Source organism: Athene cunicularia (assembly GCF_003259725.1).
Source record: "Athene cunicularia isolate RWA chromosome 7 unlocalized genomic scaffold, athCun1 chr7_part1, whole genome shotgun sequence".
Classification (NCBI taxonomy): domain Eukaryota; kingdom Metazoa; phylum Chordata; class Aves; order Strigiformes; family Strigidae; genus Athene; species Athene cunicularia.
Genome location: NW_020799107.1, coordinates 3,686,182 through 3,703,545, shown reverse-complemented (window position 1 = coordinate 3,703,545; position 17,364 = coordinate 3,686,182). Strand labels below are relative to the sequence as shown.

The following is a 17,364-nucleotide window of genomic DNA, read 5'->3' as shown; positions in this document are numbered from 1 at the left end:
GCGGAGGCAGGGCGTTGCCCGGCGGGAGCCCCGCGGTGCCGGCTGCTGCCGGTGCGCTTGCGGGTGGTTTCCCGAGGAGTGGTGTCAGAATGGACTTTGATGGTGGTTTTGCTTTGTCGTTTACGAGCAGGAACCTGGAGGACGCGGCGTTGGTGGGACGAGGGCCTGATCCCGCGGGCGCCTCGCCTGGGAGGAGGGAGCAGCCCTGGCCGGCCGCGGGAGTTGCTGCTCGACGGCCGGAGGCGTGCTGGTGGCATCCCGCGCACAACATGCTCTCGGCACTCAAACCACCCCCACCGGCGTGCTGGTATGTCCGACGGCTTTCTTGCTCGCGTCTCATCTTGCTTAGGTCCTACAAGGAGGAGCGGGGTAGCCTGGCGCTGTGTTGCGGAGGGACGGACGGGCAGTGTCCCCCGGCAGCCATCACAGTCTGTGGTGACCCGCGGGGTGAGCAGTGGCCGTGGGCAGGACCGGCCTTCAGCATCCTAAGCTTATGCTGTGGAGGAGAGGAAGAAAGAGCTAGGCTTTGAGGTGGGGTTTTTCAGGACAGGCGGCGGTGACGCCTTACTCCTCCCACCATCTGACGGAGAGGGTGCTAGTAACAGTCTCCTCAAAACTGAGGGAAACAGAGGTGCTGCTCCAGTTGGGCCCCCGTGGGATCGCCTGGGGAGAGGTCGTACTATGGAAAGCAATGTGAGCGATGCAGAGCGGGAAGGTGAACGGGGTGGCTGCTTCTCTGTAAGCTGCGTGCCTGCTGCGGGGAAGACGTGAGACAACGGTCTTTGCTGGCCGAGGTGGTGTGAGGGCTGCTTGCCTGCCCCCGCTCTGCCACGAGTGCCTTTTCCAAGCTTCAGCGCAAACCCGTACAGGGAAGGTTACCTTGATCTGGCACGTTGTAAAATACAGATTTATTAGTGTAAGATCAGCCACGGCAAAAATTATAAAACACTTAGAAGCATCTCATGCTTTCTCATAGTTCAGGAAGTAGGAGTCCAAATTAGGTTTCTAAATATAATAATTTAAAAAAAAATAATAATAATACAGGGGTTTCTACTATCGTCTTAACAAAGGAGCATTTTTAACCTTCAGGTACATACAAATTACTTTTCTTTTGAACATTATGTTCTGCTGAGAAAATTCTTACTTTAAAATCACTTTGGTTTGTACAAGTCGCACAGGGGGTTGTGCAGAGCCTCGCGATGCTGACACCTCTCTGGGGCCAAGGTGTCTCCGTGGCTGGGTGCCGGAGGAAGAGCCAGTAGTGTCGCTGGACTGTGCCGGGCATGACTGCCTTGCCTGGCTTCCAGCTGCCCCGCTTCTCAGGCACGAAGGCGACAGCTCCGTCAGAAGGAGAAGCTGGCATGTTAGGAGTGATGAAATTCAGGAAAACAAATACTGAGGGAGAGTTGTGAGACAGAGTGGTATTTTTAAGGCTTAGGTAGTTCTTCATTGCAATTCTGGGCAGCTTTCCTACAGCTGGAGCATCTGGTTGTTGACTCCTCCCTTTGTTCTCTTACTCCTCAGCTGATTTCTGCCAATTGTTAGTAATGTAGCTGTGATTTTAAAACGTGGAGCTGTGTTTTCCTGTGCATTCCTGTGCGAGACGTGGAAAAATAGGTCTTCTGTTGTGTTCTTAATTCTGATTCCCAGTTTTACAATTGGCTTCTGTATAGGGAGATTAAAGGACAAAATGGGGTTGTATGCTGCTTTTCTTGTACTCTTCTCTGGTTGATCTTGGTCAGATCCTGCCCATCTCCTTCCTTCTGACTTCCATTTGCATTAATCCAGTAGTGCCTTTGCCTGTGTGAGCACATCCCAAAGCAAACCAATGTACGTCATTCATACCTTATGATCAGCAGCTCCATATGTTCATAGTTGAATCTTGTGACAGATACTACAATAAAACGCGACCCTGTCAGACTGAGATACTGATGCACTGTTTTACCTGCTGCTGCTCATCAGTTCTTGCTGGCAGGATCCCCAGGCTGGGCAGCAGCCAGTGATAACAGCAGGAGGGGCTTTCTTACTTGTAAAGATTTGTGCATCCCTGTTTGTCATCTGCAGCAGTCTGCCTTTGGCTGGCACCTGTGGAAGACAGTACTATACCTTTATAAACAAGGCTAGTTCCTAAACTTTGGTATAAGTAGCTTGATGTTTTAACGTGTTCTTGAAGGTGGGCTCTTAATAGGTAGGCTGACTCCACAACTGACTCATTGGGATGGGAATTTTGTGGTATGTATAGGAAAATGCCAGTTTCCATTCTAGTTCATTCGAAACAGTGTCACAGCATCGTAATAAACCAAGAGGCTGCTTTGTTTGGACCCAGCCCCATGCTTTAGAGCAGTCTAACCTCAGTGTGGGACTTGGCCAGTGACGCCCTTTGGTGGTATGCTGTACATTTTCCCCTGCTGTGGGGAAAGTATTTGTGGGGGTCTTCTCCAGGCTGTAGATTTGCAGCTAATACATACCAGGAGTGAGCTGATAATTGCAAGAACTGTGGGCTTTGCTGACAGATGTGTTGAACCCATCCTCTTTCCACAGAGGATGCAAGGCGAGGAAACACTTATACATCTACGTTAAAACTTTATATCCATTTTTTTATATTTTGTTTCTGTTCACTCAACAGTTTTGAGCATTATTTGGTATTTGGGTTCTTGGAGAGTTTCAGATCTCTTCTATAACCATTAGCTTTTCCTTTCTCTGAACCAAGGCATTCTTCTATAATTTCTGAGGTTGGGTTCCATAAATCTTGGCAGAACTTCCTGCAGATGGCAGTTTCTGAGAGGCTCTGCATCTTGTTCCATGCCCTTTCTTCTGTGACCTTGTTCTGAGGCCTTGCTCGCTCAGGTCCACTCTTACTCATCTAGAAAATGGGATTTCATCAACAGGAGGCATCCTGCCCTTGTTTGTATGCGGGTAGGTTGAGTTAGTGTTCTCCCTTGTCCATGGTCTGGCAGAGAGTCTGTACTCGTAAATGTCTGCTTACTTGAACTCTGAGACATTGAGGAAAAAAACAACAGGCATTGAAAAATCAAGCAGAATTAATACATTGTACACATCTCTGTCCAAATTTGGAGAAAATAGTAGCATGTATGGTTGCTTGGACAAGCAGCTAGGTTAAAACGAGAGCAGAACCTCCAAGAAGTTTTCAGCATCCTTTTTGCCTCTTGCTTTCAGGCTGCTCTCCGAGCTGCATGCAATTCTGGTAAATAAACCACCGTACTGGAGGGAGGAGGGAGGATTTCAGGACACGCTGACTGCATACCGTTTTACTTTCATGAAATCAGACAGCTACCAAGCACATGTTGTTCTTTATTTTTAACAAGACTGTTTTTCCTGGATGAAAACAAACCTTGAGGCTGCTGAGGACTGTACCTACTCGTGTTGCTTTTTTCTGAACTATTGGTATTTTCACCTAAAGGTTCCTTGCTTCACCTTTGCTTGCTACATCAACTGTCATCTCATTGAACAGCCTTTTAAAGTAAGATAGATTCTGAAAAGTGTGTTGTTTCCCCATTCAGTTACAAACTGGCTTAGAAGCCTGCAAAAGTTTTACCAGTTCTAGCCACCGGGGGGAAAATAACTCAGGCCTTTGAAATTCCAGCGTGTACTCGGGAGACAGATAAGAAGGAGACTTTCACTTAACGTGCTAATCCTGCACAGCAGTTGTCTGCGGTTCCTGCATCCAGCCCTTTCCAATCTGTAGCTCTTATCTTGTTGGCAGTAAGCGGCAGAAGGGAGAGAGGACGGCCCTGCGAGGAATGAGGGCTCCATTTTTCCTCTTCGTTGCCCAAGCTGTTGCAGGGTATTTTAGGTATTTCAGTGATTGCCTGAGGTAGCTGAATCTTGGGAATTGTGCTTATCTTTAACTCTAGCTTTTTTAAACTTCCTGTGATTATAAGGTCTTTATAATAAATGTTACTACAGTGTGCCACCCCTGTAGGATTTGCAGACAACTGGATGTTAGAGGCAGAAGTTAAAACTGGTGGACTAGGCTGCTCTGAGAGCCCCTGCCTGGGGCTGCTCTGCACGGGGAGCCTGGAGGTGATGATGTGCACTAAGTGAATGATTCATCCCTCTGCCATTTATGTGCCGCTGCTCCGCTCAAAACTGCAGACTATCCGAAGGCACAGTATCACGTGTCCTCCTGAATGACATCCCACCCTGTTAGGGAGAGGGAAGGCAGACAGAGGATGTTCTAGGTTTCTGTTTCTCTCCATTATTACATAGAGGATGTAAATATTTAACGCCATTAGGTGCAGTTCAGAAGTCTGGGTGCCTAAATGCAGTTTGGTTTACCTCTGCTAGTACATCAGCTGGGTCACTTGCCTTGAGTTTGAATACCTTTGTTACAAAGAGTAGCGTTTATTGTTTCCATGATAACAACAGCACTGTCATTATCTGACTATTCTCCCTGTGTGCTTGGATGATAAAGGTCCAGGTCTCAGCAGAAGCTCTGAGAGGGAGAAGGGGAAACAGGAGTGAACTTTTAAGCATAGGCAGAAGATGGGGCGCTCTGGATGCTGCTGAATTGCCCTTTCTGTATTGTTGCTGAAATCAGCCATAACTGGACTTGCTGTGGAAGGAGGTTGGCATCCCACATGTAGGACAGGAGGCACTCGCCCAAGCAGTGGCCCCGCTGTATGCCCAGGATTAGGTGCTGTATATAAATTGCTGCAGCCTGCCATTCAGTCTGATTTCCTAAGTGCTGTATCATCATTTCATCTTTGTCAAAGTCAAATACTGTTGGTGAACAGGCATAGACTTCTGCAAGGCCAGCACTACAGATTCATCTAACTTTGTGATGATGTGTAACTTTGACATCTTCATGAGGGCTCCGTTCTATTTACTGGTTGCCTTTGCAGAGTCCCTCCCAGTTGTGAAGCTGTCCGTGCTGTACTGGGGACAAGTGGGACGACTTGTTCAAAGCAGACGTGGTTTTGGTAAGTAGCATACTGAGCTTCTCTTGCAGATACCAAGGGAAAACTAAAAGCCTCCCTGGCTGGAGGAGGGTTACAAGGAGTCATATTTGAATCTGAGAGTTTGGGAAGTGAGGAGCTTGGCTTTGTCACAGCAGAAATTACCCGCTGTGTTCAATTGGGCAAAGCTGCGCTAAGCTGTTTTGAAAAGTATGACTTACTTTTAATCTGGTGACTCCTATAGCAGAAAGTGTTATAGAAAGCAATTCAGTGCAGTATAGCATTGAACTTTTAGGAGATGTTCTCGGAGATCTTAGGGATGGAAACCATTTAAATGGTAGCAGGAACTTACTTGCCTGTGATAGCTAGAGATGTTGTGTAACAGCAAAACTCTTGCTCTTATGTCTGTTTTCATCATGTGAAGATGTATTCCAGAGAGGCAGGCGAAACTCTATTTTTGTATATATTTATCCTTTTGTAATTACTTCTTATTGATTATTTTAATACCTGTAAAAATCTCATTTCTCCAAATAAAACTGCAGTTACGCTATTAATGGGGTTTTTCCCTGTATTTTATGTTGTATAATAGTGAATTACAAGCATCCTTTTACTATTGCTTTGTTTCCTTCAGTGGTTAGGAATGAACTTACCTTGGCAGGAAACACTTAGCCAGGCTGGCAAAGAGACTGCTTAGCCCTCTCATGCAAGGTGAGTTCAGCGATGTGGTACGACTCACTCAATGTTTTCTCTCTCATTGTATTACCACAGGGCACACGTATAGTAAATAATAGATGAAACAACACCTGGACTTTGTCATTGGAAACTTCCAGGGATATGTAAAGGAATGGATTGTTTTCAGGACTCTTCTTAAAATAATACACAGTGTTTATAGTATTGAAGTTGAATGAGGTATTTAAAAGCATATTGACTATATGTCCATTGAAATTGAGCACAACTAGGAACTTGTATTTTTCAGATTAATTAACTCAACATTTCGGTTATTGTAAATTTGGTCTTTAAAAAGAGAAGTTAAGGTTTGTGATGGTGCTGCTTTAACTCGGGGCTGACAGTGTAACAGTGCAGATCACAGTTCCCTAACCTCTGCCCCCAGCTAAGCACAGCAGCTTGTCACGTGAGGAACTGCATCTGCAGAGGTTTTTTGGCCTGAGCCTCAAACCATCTATGCAGTGGTTTCCAAGACACAGCTGGCAACCAATTAGAGCCTGGACACTGAGAGAAACAAGACTCCTCTCAAACAATTTTGCCTTGTGCAGTTACTGAATGAAACATCGTGCTGAGAGTAAAATGAGCGGGTTTTTTTGTTTGTTTTTTTTCTTTTTTTTTTTCCCTCTCTGAGGGTGTGAACATTGTGAGGAAAACTAGAGGTGTTAAAATCCCTGTCAGAACTTAACACTCTGGAGATGAGGTAGGTGGAAGGGATTTAAACAGCGCTTCACCATGTATGTGCAAGCAATGGTTGTCAGAAAAACAACAAAGCAGAGGATTGAGGGCAGCTTCATTTGCAATCATTTATGTGCCAGCAATTATTAACTCAAGTAGAGCGGGCAAACTATAAAACTTACTGCAGTGACTTTGAAAGTGCTGTGTTCTATAAATAATGAAATGAGCAACAGCCAAGAATTTAAACTAGGGTCAATAACTTTGCTTTTAAGCTCAACTAGTAATCAATTTGGAACAATTTAGTTGTTTTGCATGCCTTGCTACCTATAGGTTTTATAGCCCTTCCTTCCTCTGTGTAGGACAGTCACACGAACACTTGATTTAGCCCAAATGAAAAGGCAGAGGTAAGAAGGTGGGAACAAAAGTAAACCCTGCAGAGGAAGATGCTGACCAAGGGAATGTGTGTCTCTGCCTGCTTTAGGAGATGTTTGCCTTCCCTCTACTCATTTCCTTCTTCTTTTTGTTGGACACTCACTCATCTGCTGGTGTCCCCTAACAAAAGAGGAAAGGAAATCTCCATTGTAAGATGAAAACATCTTAAAACAGTGATAAAATACTAACTAAAGCCAGCTACCATTTAACAGGCCTCCTTTAAAAGATGCAAAAAAAAGGATAACATATAACAGGACAGGCCTTCAAACTTAAGATAAAAAAATCTAAATCTGATTAGTCATTAAAGAAATTGTCAGGGATTAAATGCTGATGAAACATATATACCAAGTGTGGCATAGAGCATTTGTGTGTTTGGGGAATCTGAGGTTTAAATCTACAATATTTACAGTTCTGGCTAAGCTGAAAGAGGAGACCATATCTAACCTAAAACTTGTAGCTGTTACCAGTAGTGTAGTGAGAAAGGATTAGACAGCATACCCGCATATCTCCCCATGAAGCTGGTGTATTGCTTTGGCTGCATAAAGACTGCAGCCTTCAGGTACCAGCAATGCTGGGTTATAGATGCCACTGGTGATTCTTCGCCATATTAGATAGTTCAAGCTACGTATTTGTCCAGAAGAGCAAGTTTATGTTTATTAATGTTTTATTAATGGTAATTATTGAAATTAGACATGCACAAGATATTACTGTTAGAAAGTTCTGAATTATTCAGATGCCTGAATTGCTTTCATACATCTTGGCCTCTGGTCTGTGAGCATGTTCTGTAAGCGGTTTAAGTTTCATCAGTGTATGCAGTTGACAGACATGGGTATAAAGCTCATGGGTTTTTTATAAATCTCCATAGGGATAAATGTGGTTTCTTCTGCAGTGACGGGAATCCTTCCTTTTACTTGTTTAATAACAAGTTAGTTCCCCTCTGTGTTGGGTAAAACTGCAAATGATAGCAGCAGGGTTTATGTTACAGGCTTGTTAACTGTACTGCCTACTCTAAAATGCACTGGCATGTGCTGCAGCCTGTCATTATGCACAAAAGAAACTTACTGAATTTTGTTAAAGCAATTTACAGACATTTCCCTAATACACTGAACAGTTCTGATACAAAGCTAGAGGTATGAAAACATTCGTACGTACGTACTTTCGTAGTTTCAGAAGCCTTTTAGGTCTGACTTGCTGCCGGGAACACTGACCACCACTTCTGAGTGCTGGCACTTTGGTCCTACAAACTGTTTTCTAAATAGGTAGCGATGTTTTTATGAACTAGCAGAAAGAGGACAGAAACTTGTCACCGTGAACCTGGCTCTCCTGAGTCAGCTGCTAGACTGGGGAAGTCCCATCCTAACTGTGAAGCACCATTTGCCTGCAAATGGGCTTCATTTCCTCTGCAAGTATTTGCCTGGGATCAGTTTACTGGAATGGAGCCCCTATTTGTCCCAGTATATAAAGCAAATACATAAGGCTTAACATCTTTGCCATGATTATGTTTTCAAAGGCTATTTACAAAAAAATCTTTAACTTTGGCTGACCTTAGTACAGCGTCATCGGGTGAAGCTGTAGGGAACAGTTGGTTTCTGTGCAGCACAGTCTTTATTTTGGCTGGCAGTCTATTAACTCTGGTAAGTGGGTAAGCTCATGCCAAGCAAAGTCAGCCATATCATGAGGTTCTGCTTTGCCTGTATAGAGAAAATAGCATGAGAAACAGCTCTGTAGGCTAATAAACAAAAAAACATAGCAAAATTTGGGGCTGAGCAGTTCTGATTCTTGAGGAGTTTGACAAAAGGACCCTGTCAGGTGTTTAGTTCCTCACTCTCCCTTCTCTAGCTGCAGAGTTGTCCCTGTCAGAACTGCCTTGAACACAGAAGTCTGCTGCTGCTTTCCCTACCCCCTCAAGGGAAAAAATGAAAAGCAACTCTTATTTCTCGTGAATAGCTCCTCGTGACTACGTACTCAAGCCTCCTTGAGCAACAGCAGAATGACACCTAGAATCAGTGTCACTCTTGCCCAAAGGGTGTACAACAGCCATGGTGCAAGGCTCTTGTTAGGTGGTTGTTGTGTGGTGCTTCTGTGGGGTGGTTTGGGGTTTTATTTTTATCTTCTTTAGCAGCAGCAGTCACTGGAGTTAAAACAGTATTTGTTTACAGATTCAGGAAAAGAGCATTGCATTGTCAGTTTGGAAGAAACAGATTTTTTTTTTTTTTTCTAAGACCTTTATGTTCCTAGACGGCTTACATCACGTACTGGGAATTGCATTCAAAGGCAGCTTGAATTCAGGTCAAGCTTTGCCTATTTGTAGTAGATGGATGCTACTGATAAAAACATTTTACGCACGCCATGCAGAGAATTATTAAAGTTGCTTCTAACAGCATCTGTACTGAATTTAGCTTTCCTTTGAGCTCACTAAGAGTGGGAAACTATTTATTGTGTTTATATGAAACACTATTTTGACAGATTTCTTCAGAAGTAAAGAAGCACAAAAGGAGACGCTCTGTTCTTTGAAAATAAGTGGAACCACTGGCAAGAAGCAGCAACACTCTGCATCAAACAAGGAAACCATTTCCAGGTTATCAAAACATGCTGTTGAACTGAATCTTGCAGCTGCGTTTTCGAATGTACCATGGGATGCATCAAATCCAAGGATGCCTTTCCAGGTTCAAATGCTATCCAGGATGAAAGGATTGGGGAAGGCAATGAAGGATGCACTGGAGAGAAGTCATCGCTGATAGCAGTGAAGGTGGATGAGAAAAGTCCATCAAGCACCATAGTGCTAGACTATGCACACCGTCTGTCCCGTGAGATTCTCGATCAGGCGGTGAAACAGTGGGCAGTGACTGAAAGCAAATATAGCGACATACCTTTTATTGAAAGTGATGTGCCCTGAGCCCTGACTGGCAAGGACTGTCTTCACAGTGAGTGTCCTGTCTGTTAAGCAGTTTGTATTTGGTACTAGTGCAAATAAAGTAAAATCAGTTGTGACTTAAGCATAATGCCACTATATGAATGTGTTTGCAAGGAGAGGCTGAAAAAAAATTGCCTTTTAATCTATATTGCTAAGAAAATAATTGGATTACAGTAGAATCTATTAATTGTGTTATTTGTTATCAGCCGTATGTCGAGTATATTCTGTCTTTGTGTTGAATGTGATCAGAAATTAGTGTTAAAAAAAAAGGATGAGAAGAATGTGGCTGCCCTGCAACTGTACAAGCACTGCCACAGAGACCCCAAAGATGCTTAACAAAGTGTGGATTATTTTTATGTACTGCATAAAAAAATCAGTGGCCTGTTTGTAGGTGAAGAGAGGAACTCTCTATGCTTGGTAAATTTGTCTGTGTTTGGCTAAGTGAAACCAAGGTCTGCATGTAGCAAGGATAACTGCTGTTATAAATTTTACTTTGATTCTTTGACCTGACTAAATCTGTAAACCACAGAATGATGGTGATGAGAAGCATTTTATAAAACCAAGCAGTATTCAGGGAACCATATGGATTATGATACTATTCAGCTTCCATTCTGACGTGAACCAATGAGAAACATTACAATATTGATAAACAGTGCATTATAATTAACAGATGCTCTGGCTTCACTAAATGCATGAAGGCTATTCTCTAAAAATCCTGCAGTAAGACAGTTTAATGACATCTTTTCACTGTGTTCAGACCAAAGGTGTTCGGGTTTTTTAGTTGGGGGGGGGGTTGTGTTCGGGTGCTGGTTTTGGAGAGGTTTGTTTAATTTTTTTTTTACTGTAACCTAGGTAGGTATGCAGAAACTACTGATGCTAACTAGTGGAACAAACTTCCAAAGGTGTAACACTGTTTTAGGACTATTTGTTTCATGGGAACTATGGCTGCATTACACTAAAATTTCATTCTCTAAGTAACACCCTTGACGCCTTCCTTCAGCTTCTGTAGGCTTATGACTTACCCATTGGTAAAATCTTGTATGGCGATGCAAACGTGAGCTACAGAAACCTAAAGCCTGAGCACTGCACTGAATTAGTGAAAAAGCCTTAGGCCCAGAGCTAAAGGGCTACGTTCTTTACCCACTTGTATCTAGCTTGCATCCACACACTGCACCCTGCTTCTCCAGGACTTGCAGCCTGACCTACTGTACTCATAACTAGCATTTGAGATACCAAGAAAGGGATAAATTAATCATAGTCATATGAAAGCTACAATGCTGGCACTTTGTATAAAGTGAATACCTTGTAAAAGCTTGGGGTTTTAGCACCTGTTTGTTCCTTTTTCTGTTATGGCCAGTTTAAAAGACACAGGTTTTTGCTTAGATCAAAGTGCTCTCTGTTTTATGTTTCCGTTTTATAGAAAAATGCTTTCCATACTGGCAAAAACTGTTACTACTTTTAAAAGGTAGATGTAGCTCTAGGAAATTATATAAAACATGATTTTTCAAGTAATGGGAGGCAAGCAGAAAGAAGACTATGTAAATTGTTATTTTCATCTTATTCTCAGCCATAAGACAGTCTATGAATTGAGCTGTTATGCAGACTTTGTGACACAAACATAGTTATTTGAAATTCACCTTTATGGGGAAGTGGTTTTATCAAGCCAACAGTGAAAAGTTCTTTGTAACACAGCACAAGACAGCCATAGTTCACAGTGACCAGACTAGACCCTGCTATTAAGACTGTTCTCAGGCTTTTGATGAAAAAGGGAACAAAATCTGCTTATGTTGTAATGTCTTTTTGTTTGAAGTAATGTAGTCTTCTTTGAAGCCATATGTAAAGTGGGACTAAGGTATTATGGCCCCTTTGAAGTCTACTGCTAGCAGTGATGCTCCTTGAAGCTCTAAGGCTTGTAAAACATTAGATCATACCCTATGTTTGCTCCATCTAAAAAAACTCCACGCCTTATACTAGGGTGAATTAAAAAGCAAAACCAAAACACTGATCAGATCAGTTTGGATATTGCTTAACCAGAGTATTTAAAATTATTCCTCTTATAATAATAACTAAAATAAAGCTTTATTACAAAAAGGGCCAATGTTTCTGTAACATTTGTCTTGACTCCAGAATGTTAACACTGCTAAAGACAGTAATTAAAAGGGGGGGGACAAGAAAAAAAAAACAAACCCAAACTCCATAGACATTACTTGCTGGATAGGGGAATATGGACTCTTCAAGTGAGTGCAGTTTTCTGTTTGTCTTGACCCTTGTATGAATACCTTGGTGGCTGCCATGGGGAACTGGGTGTTGCAACAATTGCTATTGCAGTGTCTCAAATCCTTTCTTTGGATGTAGCCAGAGCACCTGACGCTCTTCTGGAGTCAGTATCAGATGCACTTTTGAAAGCAGCTTCTCCATTGGCAGGCTGCCACTGCATGGTCCAACAGCAGGCAGAATTATAAAATAATATAATACAAAATAGCCTAAAGTTACATCATAGCATCTGCACTGATAAATATGGAAAATTTCCCCAAAGGAGCAAGTTACCTAGGTATAATGAAACATGCCTCACCATGAGCTTCTGTGTGGAATGCTTGCTCTGAGAGCCACCCGTAACCCAACACCGACTGCACCGCCTGCTGCTTGCTACCTCCACCAGGTCCCTCACCTGCAACCACAAAGCCTGGCTTCCCTCACTCACGCTTGAAGATTACAGGGGCTTCAGTAGGGCCTGAAGTGCAATTCTGGCTGGCTGATGATGCTGTCTATGACACTAACACTTCAGGGAATGCATACAGCAAATGGAAAGCAAACAAGCTGACAAACAGGGAGACAGCTTCTCACCAGGAAAATAATCTTTTACAAGATGCTGTCTTTAATAAATAATGCACTTAATAAAAAAACAAAACAAAACTGTTCAATCCTACAATCTGTTGAGATCGGAGGAGATCTCTTTCCAGAGTTCTACTGTATTTTTAATAGGCATAATACTAGCACATAATAAAGACTTCTTTACCTAAATACAATTGCATATGTTTACTTACAATTAGATTACTCTAAGCTGTATAAACCACTTACAGTGGCTTTCCAGTGAAGTTGCCACTGATTCTTTGACTTGATTCTGCGTAAAAGGCACTCCAGTATGGGACTGGCGTACTCTGCAAAACCATTTACTTCTATTTAGGAGTTAAAAATACATTTGTTTTATTTTTCTCCAGGAAATGTAAGCATAGTCTGAGTGGGTACAATGTGACGGACTTGGTATTCTGCTAATGGTTCAAAACACATTAACTGCAGCACAACTTTGTAAAATTGACATTTCTGGAGTAAGACCAGTATTCCCAAATAAAACACACTACAATATATTTTTACAATATTTTTTGTGGAAAATATTTTCTTGTGGACCAAATAAAATTAAATTTGCCATCTGTCTGTATGACTTTTATTTGAGAAAAATGCACAGATTGGACAGAATCTTGTTACCGTGAGTTTAGGGTAATTCCTGTTCACATAAATTTTGGAAGCAACTGAACATGCAAGTTAAAGTTTATTGATTCAAAAGTATACTCTTGCTAAAATGTTGGAAGTCGTTTTCAATCACAGAAGGTATGATCCCTACTCCCTGGGGATTACTGTGTTTTTCATTAAATGTAGTCACTGAAAATTGCTCCTTTTGTACAAAAATAATGGAATGAACCAATTTTAAAAAAATAAAAATAGGCATTGTTTGATAATCTAAAACTTATAAAAAAAATAAAAATAAAAGGGAGAGGTTTATATTTCTTACAGAACCAGCATGAGGTAGAAATTCAAGTCATATTTTCAGAATTACCCTAAAGGTATTAAATTAAATTTCTCAACTACTTTTGAAAATAAACTCAAGGACTGTCTCATAACAAATATGTACATGGTAGCATTAAGTTGCAACTGAAATTTTGACAATTTTATCTTAAAGATTCTTAAAGACAAAGCAAGGTGCCATCTTTTCTTGATTTTGCTCTCTATTTTGCTCACCTGTAGTTCTTTGAAAGTCACCCTAGTAGTTCACCTTGATGCCTGAATTTCCTGGACTTTGTTTCCAGGCAATAGCTTCTAGGAAGGAAGGAGCCGTAAACCGGTGTAGACCATTATTGTTGGCAATAAAAATGGCCCAATGTTGGAAACTCCGTAACAATTCTTCTGTAGCACTGACTTTTGGATTCCCCAGTGCTGATTACCGACTGTGTTATTTGAACAAAAGTTTTCTTTAGTCTCAGTGGTTCATCTTCAGAGAAGCCAAAATCTGTATTTGTGACCTGCCTATAATTGTAGAAACAAGTAGGAAGAGATACTGATACATGATTTGATTAACCATAAAAGAGCACGCAGTCTTAATGTTGAAGATTAGTAGCTACGTGTTGCATACACAGTTAGAAAAATTAATTTTACCCCCCCCCCAAAGAATATACTTTTATCAAGGGGCTCTGGTTATGTCATATAACTTCAAAGTATTAGTATCAGAACTGAGCAACCTTTAATGTACATACAGTGAAGGGTCTTTGATGTATATTTAAACTCTGATCCCAACAAATATGTTTGTTCGGATATGTTGTGTTCAAAAACTATATGATCCATGCAGCAGCAGATACAAGTTTTCCCATTTGTTATCTTCAGCACATACTGCTGTGTTCCCTCTACTTTTCGCAAATTTTCCACCCAGCAGACAGGATATTCATGGGCACAAACAAATGGGAACCCAGACTTGTTGGTATAGAGAAACTCCAGCCACTTGTAGTATTAGGACTAGGCTGACCTCTACCCCTGAAATCATTAGACAGTCACAAATATCAACAGGAAACGTGCTGCTTAGTGTTCAGAGTCTGAGACAGTTATTTCTTCACCACTGTAAGACCAGAAAAAAATAGCACTTTCTGAAATACTGAAAAACTAATTATGCAGTTCAATCAAACATAATGGCATTTTTAAAAAAATCAGTTTTACAAGCAGACAGAAGTGTGCTCTAGGCTCTGGCAATATTATGTCATCTGAAACAATGTCTGCATCACAGAGCAAGGCTGAATACTGACCAAATGTTAAATCAATAGAACAATTTCTTGCTCTCAGACTAATGTGCCAGTCTGACCTTTTATTTAAAAGACTACTTAACACCATGGATTTAGGATGTCTTACATTTTGCTTTGTAGCTCTGATTGTTTCAAAGCTTTAAGTATATTGTATTTTCATTGTATAGAGAAGAATCTGAGGCACAATCCCAATTTAACAGATCAGTGTCAGAGCCAAGAACACAAAGGTCTCCTTACTTCTTAGGTCATCCCTTAACTATGCCCTCTCCCCCTAACCTACGAGTTGATGCAAAAAATTAAATGTTAAATATTGTGTAAAGCAGCAGAATTAACAACTTGTATTGAAGTGATTTTCATCCCTATTAACCAGAAATATTATTTTGCCATTATGGCAGCATAACAAAAATGTTCCTGAAGGCAAAAAAATAGACTTACAAATCTCACACTAGCTAACAGAGTCTTGTCAAACTTTATCACACTACTATTAATTTTTATAACATAGAATTAAGAAGATATTTAAGATGTCAATAGGCTTAAACTTTACAACTTGAGATCGTTGTTTCCCAATGGCTTAAAACAAGCGTCCACAAATTCATCACTGACTTCTTCTAGAGCAGCTGGCTTCCATCTTGGGGATTGGTCTTTGTCAATCAGCACTGTCAGGTAAAGTATAAAACCACAAAAGTTACTTGTAAACTTTCTCTAATTAAGATGACTTCAGATTCTCTCACAAGATTGGATTAAGACAGACAACTACAATGAATGCATGGGGGAGAAAATATGCTCTGGAGAAGAAAAGAGGTTTGGTAACATATATGTTCTACTCTAACAAAAATTTTTGAGTTGTAACCTGTATAGAGACGTATCTCAGAGTCACCAGATGATACAAGGAACAGCAGATCATTTCAGAAGTAGCCCAAGCTTTGAAGGAACAGACCTGAAATTAGTGCCTTCTGTTAGAACTACTACTCTTGCCTGACTTTAGCTTCTTCATATGAAACTGGGAACATTCATGATGCCCCTTTTGGACAAGGGCTTTCACATCTCAGCAAAAGCTGACTCCTTGTAGAGTACAGATGACTCAAAGTAGGTGTTAAATGCCTAAAGCTAACTTAAACACATCATACAAACTAATAATGAAACGACTAATAAGGAATGAGTAAAGCAGAGTATCTTTGTGGGAAAATCAAGAATATTTATTTGTAAATACTGACAGATACTGCAGACCTATGTAGATTTAACTGTGAAGATTTGTATAATCTTAGTATGTATACCTTATGCTGTATTCTGGGAAATACATCACTGAAGATAAAATCATCAGTGAATGAATTGCATGTAAAAGTATAATGAGAAAACATCAATTCTTAAAAAGCATTCATTGTATCACAGGAATTCTGAAGACATGTCAGCAAGCACTAACAACAGTAAGACAAGAGAGAATTTATTTGTGTGAAAATGACCAATTTGAATGAATTCCAGAGTGTCCTTCCAAGCACCTTTCTGGCTCCAAGAAAACCCATAAAGCTGCTATTCAAAATGTTAATTTTTTATAATTTAAAAAAGAATTGCTACAATAACTGTGGCTCTCTAGGATGCACTGACTACCCAACTTCCCTCCTCAACCCACATTCCCTTCAGATGTGTGATATCACCGATTGATCTGGAGATGCACCTGCGTCCCAGGAAACCTCCTGACCAACACAGCCCACAGCAGGTAAGGGGGGGACGGGCAAGAGGCACCTTTCAGGTTCCTCTGATGTGGACAGAATTTGGTTGGTTGGTTGTTTTTTTCTGATAAAGATTTTAGAGTAGGCTGGTTCTGAAGGTCTATTGATAGAAGACACAGAGACTACATATTTTGAAGAATAACAGCTGTTTTTTCTCTAAGTTGTCATGTCTTTTTAAACAGACTTCATTCTTGGTGACTAAACCATAACCATCCAGGATGAGAAATGTACAAAGGAGTTGGATTTTAAGTTCAATGGGAAGAATGCCTACCTAAAGAACATCTTACCAAAAGACAGGCATTATGGTAGTTTGTGGTAAAAATGTGACTTGAAAAATTTTAACTTTTCCCTCTATAGCCATCACTTGGAAAGTGCCTAGAAAATAAGTATCATTCAAATGACAACTGCACTAATTAATATTTCTGTAACTGAAGACTTACAGACATCACAGCTCTTAGCTTGCATCTCCAAAGAGAAAGGAGAATCAGAGCCCTGCATCCATTCACTTGCAAAGACAGGACTAAGGGCTCCTTGGATACAAATAAACACTAATCTTGAAAAGAAACCCAGTATACAGATAGAAGCTGTAATTTCACAGAAAGTAGAATCTGTGTGGGCAATTCTTTAAAAGAAATGTGCTGTAAAAGAGTGATTTTGCTGGGTAATTTATTGAAAAGTTACGATTCTACAAGTTAATTTTAAACCTTGTGATGTGAAGCCATTTATTGGTTTGGGTCAAAATACATAATTGTCCCAAATCAACTATATTTATTTCATTGGAGTAGTACTTACCTAATGATTTTCTTCAGCTTTAATTGAATTTCACAATCTGGCCAAAATAATCTTAACTGTTATCCACAAAAGCCATAACTGACTAGAGATGCTTTAAATTGCGGGGCGGGGGGGTG

The 17,364-nt window shown here is 40.9% G+C and overlaps 2 protein-coding genes across 5 annotated transcripts in view; one reads left to right on the top strand and one right to left on the bottom strand.

Moving 5' to 3' along the window:
* Window positions 1-6: 6 nt before the first annotated feature.
* C7H2orf88 (chromosome 7 C2orf88 homolog) lies at window positions 7-14,627 on the top strand. 2 transcript variants are annotated; one of them, XM_026852907.1, is made up of 5 exons: window positions 7-307; window positions 4,866-4,943; window positions 5,551-5,627; window positions 9,219-9,676; window positions 12,203-14,627. In XM_026852907.1, the coding sequence occupies exon 4, from the start codon at window positions 9,385-9,387 to the stop codon at window positions 9,646-9,648; it is 264 nt and encodes an 87-aa protein (XP_026708708.1). In that variant the 5' UTR covers window positions 7-307; window positions 4,866-4,943; window positions 5,551-5,627; window positions 9,219-9,384; the 3' UTR covers window positions 9,649-9,676; window positions 12,203-14,627. The 2 variants fall into 2 exon arrangements, with proteins under 2 accessions (XP_026708708.1, XP_026708707.1); XM_026852906.1 differs by having other exon boundaries at window positions 9,219-14,627.
* HIBCH (3-hydroxyisobutyryl-CoA hydrolase) overlaps window positions 10,460-17,364 on the bottom strand; it is a 50,424-nt gene continuing 43,519 nt past the window's right edge. For 2 of the 3 annotated variants that reach the window (XM_026852902.1, XM_026852903.1), the window contains exon 14: window positions 15,270-15,385. In XM_026852902.1, coding sequence (XP_026708703.1) covers window positions 15,270-15,385 — 116 coding nt within the window. Of the gene's footprint in view, window positions 15,386-17,364 lie in introns of all 3 variants that reach the window. The other variant, XM_026852901.1, reaches the window with a different exon arrangement.

Bases quoted from the DNA above. Each gene is read 5' to 3' on its own strand.
- C7H2orf88 (XM_026852907.1), top strand. From the start codon at position 9,385: ATGGGATGCATCAAATCCAAGGATGCCTTTCCAGGTTCAAATGCTATC.